Genomic DNA, 13,357 nt, shown 5'->3' on the forward strand with positions numbered 1-13,357 from the left:
TGAACTGAGGCCACTATCATGAAGGCCTGAGTTACACGTTGCAGTGGCAAAACACATCAGATATTTTTTTTTTTAATTTTATTTATTTATTTTTCCCCCCAAGCCCCAGTAGATAGTTGTATGTCATAGCTGCACATCCTTCCAGTTGCTGTATGTGGGACGCGGCCTCAGCATAGCCGGAGAAGTGGTGCATCGACGCGCGCCCGGGATCCGAACCCGGGCCTCCAGCAGCGGAGTGCACGCACCTAACTGCCAAGCCACGGGGCCGGCCCTCACATCAGATATTTCTGACAGCTGTAGGCTATAAGAAAAGTTTTGGAATTTGAATCTATGGTTGATAAAAATCACTGCAAGACTTTAAAGAGACAGGGGTGACATAATCTAATTTGCATTCTGTAAAGATCAGTCTGCTTCTGATACAGAAATTGAATTGAAACGATAAAAATAATAATAATGACAATGATGCTAGTGCAATAGTCCAAGTGAGAAATGATGGTGTACTAGGCCCTGAGGATATATACAAAGATGAAACTTCTACAGCTTCTAGTAGATCTTTCTATTGTAACACTCACACTTTCTTATAGTTACTGATTTTTTCTTAATCTTTCCCACTAAATTGGGAGCTCCTTGAAAGAGTGCCCACGCTTTATTTAGCTGTACTCCAGTATCCAGTACAGAATACATGCTCAATAAGTGCATAAAAAATAAATGATAAATGACACGTGAAGTATGAAGGAAAAAATGAACTCATTAATGTGTTTATTTGCTATATCATGATAATAAGCATCTAATATATGTTTAGTAATAAAAATGATACATATTAATTTTTTCAAAAAAAATAATAGAAGATAAATTTTGTTACATGTCTAAAATTTTAAAAATATCAATGACAAATAGGGAAGACAAGAACTTTTGAATGAACTTCAAAACTTTACTCTTCTAAAAGCAATGAAATTACTAGCAAAAATTGTCAAAATCAACCTGTTCAGAACTCTGGAAATTAAGCAACGGCTTGCAACAATCTAAAGAGTATTTATTCAAGAAAAATGCCTGAATCTCAGTCAGAACAGCAGTATTTGTGATGTTTTAATTGCCCTCTATCTCCCTTTCCCCATTTCTATGGTAGCCCAGAAAACCAGCAGCCTACCAACTACTTGGAGGGAGAGAGGGAGAATAGGTTTAGAGTTCTCCAAAAGTCCTGTCGCCAGAGAACTGTCACTATTTGACATGTCTGGTGTTCCCTGGAAATTTCTACTCACAAGTCTTGTCTTTACCTCACTTGACTCAGACCTCTCTTACTGCAAACAGCCTTCTCTCCGGGACATTCATCAAAAGCAATCAATGGCAACTGTCTAACATCCCAGCTGCCTAAAGCAGCAATAAGAGGTGGAGCAAACAAGAAGCTGACCAAAACCTAAAAGGAGAAGTTAGGGAATAAGAGTTCCACAGGGGTCTTTTAAATACTCTGATATATTCCTGGGACTCAAGAAGGCCACACAGATATGCAGGGCTGTGTGCATGCCCAAAAAGGCCTTAATTTTTCATCACTGGCTGACTTTGAGGCTCTATGCTAGCAGGAACTGAAGGCTAAGGCAGAGTTATGAACTTCTCACTGGAACACTGACGACATACCCCAAAATGCACACACAGTCCCTCAGCAAAGGCTGGGACACTTATTAGATCAATGCACTTAAGGAAAGCTCTGTCTAATAATTAGCTGACCATGAAGCTAACCAAGCAGAGACTTCAGTGGCCACCCACAACCGAGAAGACAGACTTCATGGAATTGGTTCAGTAAAATCATTAAACAAACGGACAAGAGCAACAACAACAACATACAACAATTACAAACTCTAGGCATATACCCAAGAGAAATGAAAACATATAACCATATAAAAACTTGTACATGAATGTTCATAGCAACATTATTCATAAGAGCCAAAAAGTGTAAACGACTCAAATATCCATTAACTGATGAATGGATAAACAAAATGTAGTATATACATACAATGGAATATTTTTCAAGCAAAAAAAGAATGAAGTACTGATATATGCTACACCATGAAAGAACCTTGAAAATATTATGCTAAATGAAAGAAGCCAGACTCAAAAGGCCACACGCTGCATGAATCCATTATATGAAATGTCCAGAATAGGCAAATCCATAAAGACAGAAAGTAGATTAGTGGTTGCTAGGGGCTGAAAGGAGGAAGAAATGGGTAATGAATACTAATGTGTATAGAGTTTCTTTTGGGGATGATGAAAATGTTCTGGAATTAGATAGCGGTGATGATTGTACAACTTTGTGAATATACTAAAAAACCACTGAATTATATAATTTAAAGAGGCAAATTTATGGTATGTGAATCGCATCAATAAAATAAATGTTTAAAAAACAATAAATAGGGAAATAATCTAAATTTTTTTTTCTAATTCATTAATTTAGACAAAGGACCATAATTCTTTACAATAACAAAACTGCCAATTAAAAGGCCATACTTCCAGCTCTTGATTTTCAGGAGTCAGTTTCTGAATTAACTCTACCAAGGTAAGCAGTAACCAGGATGTTTATGAAGGTTCACCTGAGACAAAATCAATTCATTTCCATGGGTTACTACACAGCCACCAGAAATTATGTCTTTCTATCACCACTACCTGATACCTGATTTTGATATATGACTTAAGACTAAATGAGTTAAAAGGCTACCAAACAAATTTTAGAAACTTTACAATGTTTCTAAACTTCTTTAAGTGCAGCTAAAAGGTTTTTATATAGTCACTTAAAGATTAATAGCTAACACTGTGTGCTGGACATTGTTCCAAGAGCTGTAATTAGGTTGAACATTTGCAGTTTCTGATATTCAACTCTTTTTAGACCTACAGAAGTAGTAAATTCACATGGTTCAACCTAAGATTATCCTCCCAACAAATCCACTATATATGATGTAACTAAAGCACAAAGAGAGTAAGTAATATACTGATAGCTAGTAAACAGAAGAATCAGGATTCATATTTAGACAGTTGAACTTTAGACTCTTTTTTAATCACAATAACATTAATAGTAATACTAAGCTTAAGACACTTGGGACAACAGAAAGATGTGATTTTCATGAAGACAATGTCTGTCTTGTCTACCACTATATTCCCAGCACCTAGTATATGACCTTGAACACAGTAGATGCTAAATAAATATTTGTTGAATAAATAAAAGCAAAAATGATTAATTGAACAAATAAATATTGAGATATATTTTCTAACCTCCAATGGCTTACCATAAGAAAAATAAGATCTGTACAGAAATAACTATAAGACAGAACGTAGTAGTAGAAATATAAAATATTACAGTATATTGGAGGAAGGACAGACGTCAGAGAACTGGTGTAGCAATTTGGATTAGTAGAAATAGTACAGGTTTTGAATTCAGGCAATTTCTGAGTTAAGCCCCACTTCTGCCTCTTATTAGCTGTGTAATTTTCAACAAACACAGATTTATTCAACACAATTCATATCAAGTGCACAATGCCTGGCACATATTAATACTTGGTCCCTAATTTAAAGGAACTTAAAATTTAATAGGGGCAAACAGATAGATAAGTGAACTATAACAGAATCTTTCTAAGCTTCAGTTTCATGGTTTGGAAGATGAAAATAATAGCTACCTTATTGTCAATGTAATAAAATACATCAAGTATCTAGCAAAATGCTTCGTATATAATAATTGTTCAATAATTAGTAATTCTTTCCCTGTTGAGCTGTACTTTATTGAATCAAGAATTCCCAAACATTAAAAAACTGAATATGAATAAATAAAAAGATGAAAAGTTCAAATTCAAGTTTTATATTTTTTAAGTACAGAGATGAATGCCACTATTTTTTACCACCTACATATGTGTAAATTAACTCATCCTAGTAGAATTTTATTTACATTTTTCTCCTAAAGCCTATAAATTTAAAAACATCTGTTTTAAAATAACAGAATCAGTACTTTTAGTATTCTAAATGTATGTGCTGATACAAACAGGTGCAAGTACATGTATAGCAGCATATCTAATTTTCTCTCTAAGGAAAAGCCAATTAAGTGAACTATTTATTCTAAAGAACTGAGAACACAAGAGGTTTTATTCCTGCTAAGTTCATTTCCGTAACTAAATCTGGTGCTGATTTACAATTTTATATTTTTATGTATGAGGCCGGGAACACTGAAGAAAGGCTGGGGGAAGAAAACAGTACATGAACGCAAAAAGAATCAGTCCTTGCCTGCAAAAGAGAGCGGCAGCAGTCACACAAACAACCACCTCAGTCACCATTTAAACATTCCAAGAGTCACAGATCTCTAAACAGTCATTTTGGCTTATGAGGAAAATGGGAAGGATTCTGGAAAGACGTCAAAAGAATGTATTTGTAAATAAATACCTGATAAAATGTTAGGTAAGAACAAAAAACCCTCTAAGAAACATGACATGATAAGTAAAAAGTGGAAGGCAATGAATCACCCTGGCTTGCGTGTGCTACATAAAGGTCATATTCACAGTAACACAGCAACTGCACTTTCAAAGTTTCTCACATAACAAGAAATCCCTCACAGCAAACCCACTAGCAGCTATTTTTGGATTCAAAATCTTAGCAACACTTTTTATGCTTTATTTCATCAACCATATGTAAAATACACAAATCTCACCCTGTTTTCCATATGAAATTTATTCAAATACTTTCTGAGCATATACTATATTCCTAAGCCTTCTAGCACTGTATACACAAAAATGAGTAACACACTCTCTCTACCCCTTTGTAGTTACAATTTAAGAGAGGAGAAAGACACACTGAGAAACAGCTAGATACAAAATGAGAACGAAAGAATAAAAGCACGAACAAAATGTGGAAATCACAGAAGCAGAAGCAACATTGCCTAGGGGAGGCAGAAGTGATTTCACAAGGGAGGTGATATATGAGCAGAATTTTAAAGGATGAATGGAAATATAACAGGTCAAAAAAGGCATCAGAGGCAAAGGGAATAATATAAACAAAGACACGAAGGTATAAAATATATGTTATATTTGAGGAACAAGGAAAAATCCAATGTGGCTGAAGCAGTGGTACAAGGGGTGTCGTGGTAAGTGCAGGCAATGAGACTGCAGGAGGAGGAGAGCCTTCCTCTGAAGGGCCTCGTATGCTTGCTACCTAAGCTAAAAAGCTTGGGGAATAATCTGAAATATTTAAAAGATGAGTGACGTGATGAAGTTTGTGTAATAAGGAAAGCAATTGTTCACATAAAGTGTTACAGAGCCTAGCATAAAGCAGGCACTCAATTAGTGCTACTATTATTAATACTAGAATATGTAGATAATGGTAACAAAAAGAATATTTACCTTATGTCCTTGATAGTTGCTCGTTTCAGGGGGTCAACCTGCAGCATATGCATCAGGAGAGTGGCAACAGAACGATTGAGATATTCTGGGATATAAAAAACACCCCCTCGGATCTTCTTAAATAACGTGGGTACATGCTCATCATCAAATGGGAGGGTGCCACAGAGAAGAGCATACAAAATCACACCACAGCTCCAGATATCAACTTCCGGACCTGCATACAATCTAAGAAAGAGGATGACAACACAAACCTGAAATGCAAGTGCCACTTTTTCTCATCTATATGTACCCTGCTTCTCTATATACACACAGTATAGACTCAGTATTTATTGCTTTCCAAGGTCTTTACTGAAGTCCATGGCTGCTCCCCAACACTCAATGGTTGTTCTCCATAGGGAATAATTGATCTAACCAATGACTATTCAAGTTTTCCAAAAGAAAAAGGTATTTTTATTTATTTGGCACAAACTCAATTAACTGAATTTACTAATTGACTAATTAAAACATTCAAAACTTTCTATGACTGATTTTTGATGGAAATATCAAAGTAGATGACCATAAATTTGATAAAAACAATACTATATAATGTATAGGCTCTTTTTACCATAAAACTACTACAAAAAAGAAAATGCATATATAATAGAATTTTTATCCCTTGCACACCTATTTTAGGGAATATTTGAAACAGTAAAGTACCTAATTAGTCCTGTGGCAATCTCTTTGACAGTATTTATCCTGTAGCACATTACCCTGAGTACCTACTTACTTTCATCCTAACCACCTGCTAGCTCATGGGATTAAGATGAACTTTGCTCCAGAAAACCTACGCCTAGAATGTTACTGCTTTTTTCTCTCAGCTTTCTACAGTATTAAAATTCCCGATAGCATATTATCAAACTCAAACCTAGGTGTGAGGTAACAAAGTAAATCTCTACAATTCTAATTAAAAGAATACAATCCATTTCAATAAAAATTGTTATCATTTACATCATTTGCTGTATTGTCCAAACTCCTGTATCTGCTACCTGCAATAATACCTTTTCTATACATTCTCTCAGAGAATTCTGTTAACTTTGAAAATCAGACATTAGTCACTGTAGAAGACTTGAGTTTACCACTGCAATCTGTATAAACATTTTTAAAATGTACCATTGAGTAAGTTACATGAGTGATTACACAATCTCCACTTGGGCAGTTTAATTTCATGAAACAATATTGTCCCCCAAAACCTCCTTCTTCTAAAGACAAAATATAAAACAATACTCTGTATACTTTATAAAAGAATACGTAAAGTATTATTAAAGGACTGTGTCTGATAAGTAAATAATGACACTGGCTTAAATTTAGCAAATGTTTACTCTCTTACCTGCACTTTTCTAAAATGAAAAAAATCAAGATTTGTTTCAGTTATCTTTTTAAAGGAAAAACTCCTTAAATACATCATAACAAAATCTAAATTAAATGTTTCAAAAATTATTTAATATAACTATTCTCTCTTGAATAATGGAAAAATTAAAGGAACAATTTGTTTCTACTATGTTAAAAATCTTATCTTCCAAAGAGAATATACTATAATTAAATGTTATCAGAATGAACAAAAGATGACAAAAAGCTCACTCTTCACTAATATATTATTACCTGCCTGAGATGACTTCAGGTGCTGCATAATTTGGAGATCCACAACTAGTTCGCAGAAATTCACCATCTGACATCATATTAGATAATCCTGAAAAAAGGAGTAATGTTTACTTGGTACTAGATATTTTTAAAAGCAGATATAGATAAACACATGAGGAAAAAGGTCAAGTCTTTAATGCTCCATACATCATATTTTTTAATTATTAAAAAAAGCAGTGGAAAGCATTTGTTAAACTAGAAAGAGACCATTTCAGAGCGGTTACCCCATGACAAAATCCTGAAGTACATCACACAAACTGAAATTAAACTCCTTTTCTAAATAAAAATGTTAATTCACTTCACAAATATGAGGTTATTCTAAATTATATAAACTTTTATAATGTTTTTTATATTTATAAAAGCATCAAAATATTATTTATTCACTTATACAGTTAAAAGAATAAAACAGAAACTATTACTTTTTTACATTATGCTTTCAAAAGCCTTTTAAAAAAATACCTAAGTAGAAATCAGACAAGCTCCAATTCACAAAGACTATGTTCCAAAAATTTTTAATTTGGAAACCTTTAATTCAACGTAGGAAAAATAATCTATCAAACCAAAAGCCTAGTTGAACTATAGTACTAAATGAGTTTTGTGATTTAGAGAAGGAAGAGAAATAGGGAAACTATTTTCCTGGTTTTTAGATTAAAGACGAGGTACAAAAATTTTTAAATAACGAACACTGAACTGTGGCACCCTTCCCTCTCTCTTTCCATAATCTCTTACTTCCTAATCCTTTTCCCAAACACCTTCTATGGCACCCTTTCCAGGTATGTTTACCCCAGAAAGTGTTTGGTGTATAAAAATTACATTTTACCTTTTCTTTTATCCCTGATAAGAACTCCTATTCTTTTACCAAGTTGTTAGATGTTACCCTGAGACTGCTGACATTCCCCCTCAATCAATTCAGAAGGACTATAAAGCTCCAGAATTGCATGCAAATTTTCATGTACCTCCGTGCTGAGCCTGCAACTAATCCCTTTTTATGGTTTAGAATTTACAATGTTGAAACTGAAAGTTCTTACTTCTTTAAGAGTTCTTAACACATTTTAAAAGGCAGCTAGCACATTTCTGAACAACCCTGTAGTTACATACCAAAATCAGCTATCTTGGCATTCATCTGTGCATCCAATAGCACGTTCTCTGGTTTCAAGTCTCGATGAACAACCATATGCCTGTGACAGTAATCCACAGCAGACAGAATCTGCTGAAAGAGCCTCCTGGCTTCCATCTCTTCAACCTATCAAGTACAGAAAAGCTTTACTAAGGATATTTGGGACATTTACATAGCAAGAATTTCAGTTTCATAATCAGCCTAAATATAACTAAGTAAACTAATTAAAATTGTGTTATAATTCTCAACAAATCAGAAAAACAAACCAAAAACTTGCATTAATACTCAACATGTCAATCAACAGGTTTTTCTTTGCTGCTAGGCAGTAACATTTAATTTTCAACCAATATTACTAAATGTTTACAATGTTTTGGAGAGTTGACAAGTAAAACAACCTAACGCAGAACTTATTTGAAAGTGCTAAGAAAAGGAAATAAATGAAACTTCAACATGATATTATGGAACGGGTTTTTCATTTTGAAAACTATAGGCATCATGTTGGCAATTGACAGGAACATATTTCCTAAAATCAGTATTTCAAAAGGTGTATTTTTTAAGAAAGAAAAGATGTCTAATACTCTGTATGTTTAGTTGGGCATTATTACAGAAGCAACCCCAACTTTGAAGATCTCTTTGTGGTTGGCTATTTCCCACTACTTTCCTCCTTTTTAGCTTAGGGGCTTACTGTACTAGATAGTATGTTACTCACCCGTCCATGTTTACAGATGTAGTCAAATAATTCACCACCAGACACATACTCCATTACCATAAAAAAATCTGTTGGAGTGCTGATCACCTGGTATCTTTTTTATAAATGAAAAAAGTTAATAAAAAATTTTGCTTTAACCAAAATGAATCTAGTATATCTATTCTTGCTACGATTTTATAGTCCAGTGTTTTACAATATTTTAAGATGGCTAAAAATTATATAATGTTATCAAAATTATCACACAGCCATGCAAAATTCAACTACTTTCTGGAGCTTACCAACTTTCCTTCAGATTCTCTTTTATGTTCCATTAAACAACGAAGCATTAATTTTTTTCATTTAAACAAAACTTTACAGTCTATGGAGATGAGGCATCATATATTTAAACAAAGGTAAAAAATATTCTTGGAAATATTAAATGATACCACAGGGATATAATCAGCAAAATCCAAAAGTGGAAAAATGGACTTTTCTTCAACAAATAAAATGCAAGAAAAAAGGGGAAGGGGAAGCTATAGATTAAAAGGACTCAAGAGACATACTGATCAATTATATGGTATAGATTTCTTTTGATTTTGATTCAAACAAACCAACTTTAAAAACCATTTATGAAATAATCAAGAAAGTCTAAATACTGACTGGACGGTTGATAATATTGTTAATTATTTTAATTTTTTAGGTGTAATAATGAACTGTGCTTGTATTATTAAAATAAAGTCTTTATCTTCCAGAGTAGATACTGAAGAGTTTACAGATTAAAAACATAATATTTGGGATTTGCTTCAAAATAATTCAGGATGGAAGAAGTAGGAGGAAGTAGATAAAACACTACCTCACAATTGTTGAAGCTGAATGACAGATATATGAGGCTTTATCACTTTACTTTTGTACACAATAAAAAAAATTCCCATGATAAAAAATTAAATAGACATATGTATGTATGTGTGCGTGTGTGTATACATATATATTTCTAGGCATTCAAAACTGAGCACATTAAAAAAATAAAGAGGGAGTGACATCAGCATCATGGCAGAGTGAGTTGTTCCCTTAGTCTCTCCCCACTAAGTTACAACTAAACGGACATTCATTAACCAACAGAGGATTCCCTACAAAGCACAACAGGATGTCTGAGAGATCCACATAGTCATACATCTGAAGGTGGAACTGGATTCCCAGGAAGCAGAGGAAAGAGATGAGCGGATCCCTCCACCTCACTGGCAGCAGCGATCTAGGTCGCAGGTCCTCACAGAGCTGCCAGCGCGCAACTGTAAGAGGAAGCTGGGGGCAGCCAGGACTGTGTGTGAACGCTTTCACTTTCAGAGTTACGGCCTGGAAGCAGGAGTACCCATCATGCTGCAGCAGCTGTACCCATGGGAACACTCTCCATCCAGTGGCACAGCCCAGCCCCCACAAAGGAGCCCTCACCAAGCGCAGCACCTCAGGCAAACCACCCATGAGCACAGAGCTGGCCCGCACATGCAAAATAAAGCGCCTCCTCCCCACCTAGTGCACCAGCTCGGCCGGTCCACTGCCAAGACAGCAGTCCTGCACCAGACTGTCTGCCCATGCATGTGTGACCCACCAAGCGACTGTGGCCAGCAGGCAAATGCAGATGAGCCCTACTGGCACAATTTCCAGAAGACATGGCAGGTTCAGAAAACACAGCTCCTGCCCAGTCCCCAGAGGTGGCAGGTGGGATCTATGACCTGATAATACCACAAAGGCCCCAGCAAAGGATCAGTTCATCAAACACCATGAAAAACTACAATAACACTTCAGAGCAGAAAGAAAATGACAAATCTCCAGAAATCAATCCCGAAGTCACAAAAATTTACAAACTAAAATGAAAGAGAATTCAAAAATAGTTGTCATAAAGAAACTCAACAAATTAAAAGAAAACTCAAAAACACAGTTCAATGAGCTCAGGAATAAAATTAATGAGCAGAAGGAATACTTCACCAAAAAGACTGAAACTCTAAAAAAAAAAAAAAAAAAAATTCTAGAAAAGAAGAACACAATTAATGAGATAAAAAAATAATGAAGAATCCTAAAACAATAGAACTGACATTATGGAAAACAGTATTAGCGATTTAGAGGACAGAAATATAGAAACGCTTCAAGTGGAGAAGAGAGAACTAAGATTTTCAAAAAATGAAGAAACTCCTAGAGAAATATCCGACTCAATGAGAAAACACAACATAAGGATTATATGTATTCCAGAGGGAGACGGGAGGTATAAAAACGAATATAGCTTGTTCAAAGAAATAAAAGCTGAGAACTTCCCAAACCTGGCGAACGAACAGGACTTACAAGTACATGAAGCCAAGAGAACTCCTATTTACATCATGCAAAAAGACCTTCTCCAAGGCATATAATAGTAAAATGGGCAAAAGTCAATGACAAAGAAAAAATATTAAGGGCAGCAAGGCAGAAGAAAATAACTTACAAAGGAAAGCCTATCAGGCTTTCAACAGATTCTCCACAGAAACCTTACAGGCTAAGAGAGAACGGAACGATATATTCAAAATACTGAAAGACAAAAACTTTCAGCTAAGAATACTCTATCCAGCAAAACCATCCTTCAGATATGATGGAGAAATAAAAGTTTTCCCAGATAAACGAAAGCTGAGGGAGTTCATCGCCACTAGACCTTCCTTACAAGAAATGTTCAAGGAAGCTCTCATACCTGAAACAAAAAGACAAAGGTTTACAAAGCTTTGAGCAAGGAGATAGTCACACAAAATCAGAAAATTGCAGCTCTTTAGCAGAACAGGTTAGCAAACACTTAACTAAAACATAAAAGATAAAGGGAAACAAAGCATCAAAAATAACTAGAAACAGACCAATTAAGTCACAAACTCAACACAGAATAATTTGTGACAACAACAATTCAGAAGGGGAAGAGGAAAGAGATGCAACCTGCTTAGGCTAATGGAGAGAAGAGGCTATCAGAAAATGGACTATCTCAACTACAAGAACTTTTATACAAACCTCATGGTAACCAGTAAACAAAAAAATTAGAGCAGAGCCACAATTCCTAAATAAAGAGAAACTGAGAAAACCATCACAGAAAACCACCAAACTGAAATGGCAGTCAGAAATACAAGGGAAGAGAAACAATGGAAATATAGAACAACTGAAAAACAAGAAATAAAATGGCAGTTATATTAAGCCCTCATATATCACTAATCACTCTAAATGTAAATAAATTGAATTCTCCAATCAAAAGACAAAAAGTAGCTGGATTGATTAAAAAACAAGACCCAACAATATGCTGCCTCCAGGAAACACAACCCAGCCCTAAAGAAAAACACAGGCCAGAGTGAAGGGATCGAAGATGATACTCAAAGCAAATGGAAAACAAAAGAAAGCAGGTGTTGCCATGCTTATATCAGACAAAGCAGACTTCAAGATGAAAAAGGCAATGAGAGACAAAGAGGGGCAGTATATAATGATAAAAGGGACATTCCACCAAGAGGACATAATACTTATGAATATATATGCCCCTAACACAGGAGCACAAAAGTATATAAAGCAACTATTAACAGACCTAAAGGGAAAAATACACAGCAACAGAATAATAGTAGGGGACCTCAACACCCCACTTACATAAATGGATAGATCATCCTGACAGAAAGTCAACAAGGAAATAGTGGATTAAATGAAACATTAGATCAGATGGACTTAATACATATATGTAGAACATTCCATCCAAAAACAGCAGAATACACATTCTTCTCAAGTGCACATGGAACATTCTCAAAGATAGACCATATGTTGGGAAATAAGGCAAGGCTGAATACATTTAAGAAGACTGAAATCATATCAAGCATCTTCTCTGACCACAAACCTATGAAACTAGAAATCAACTACAAGAAAATAGCTGGAAAAGTGACAAATATGTGGATACTAAACAACATGCTACTGAACAACCATTGGATCAATGAAGAAATCAAAGGAGAAAACAAACACTACCTGCAGACAAATGAAATGAAAATACAACATACCAACTCTTAAGAGATGCAGCAAAAGTGGTTCCAAGAGCAAAATTCATCGCAATACAGGCCCACCTCAACAAACAAGAAAAATCTCAAAAAAGTAATCTTAAACTACACCTAACAGAAATAGAAAAAGAAGAATAAACAAAGCCCAAAGTCAGCATAAGAAGGGAAATAATAAAAATTAGAGAAGAAATAAAAGAAATATAAAGCAAAAACAAAACAAAGCAGTAGAAAGGATCAATGAGATAAGAGCTAGTTCTTTGAGAAGATAAACAATATTGACAAACCCTTAGCCAGACTCACTAAGAAAAAAAGAGAGAAGGCTCAAATAAATAAAATTAGAAATTAAAGAGGAGAAATTACAACAGATACCACAGAAATACAAAGGATTATAAGAGAATACTATGAAGAACTATATGCCAACAAATTGGACAATCTAGAAGAAATGGATAAATTCTTAGACTCATACAACCTCCCACAACTGAAT

The 13,357-nt window shown here is 34.8% G+C and overlaps 1 protein-coding gene across 6 annotated transcripts in view; it reads right to left on the reverse strand.

Moving 5' to 3' along the window:
* Positions 1–13,357, reverse strand: part of PRKAA2 (protein kinase AMP-activated catalytic subunit alpha 2) — a 114,786-nt gene that overhangs the window by 23,029 nt on the left and 78,400 nt on the right. For 4 of the 6 annotated variants that reach the window (XM_087445854.1, XM_087445853.1, XM_087445852.1 and 1 more), the window contains exons 3-6: positions 8,870–8,963; positions 8,142–8,286; positions 7,005–7,092; positions 5,367–5,591 (exon numbers count right to left, since the gene is read on the reverse strand). In XM_087445854.1, the coding sequence (XP_087301980.1) occupies positions 5,367–5,591; positions 7,005–7,092; positions 8,142–8,286; positions 8,870–8,963 (552 nt within the window). The remainder of the gene's footprint in view (positions 1–5,366; positions 5,592–7,004; positions 7,093–8,141; positions 8,287–8,869; positions 8,964–13,357) is intronic. The other 2 variants (XM_087445857.1, XM_087445855.1) reach the window with 1 other exon arrangement.

Source organism: Ceratotherium simum, chromosome 22 (assembly GCF_057802395.1).
Source record: "Ceratotherium simum simum isolate JZ-2026a chromosome 22, ASM5780239v1, whole genome shotgun sequence".
NCBI classification, from domain to species: Eukaryota; Metazoa; Chordata; class Mammalia; order Perissodactyla; family Rhinocerotidae; genus Ceratotherium; species Ceratotherium simum.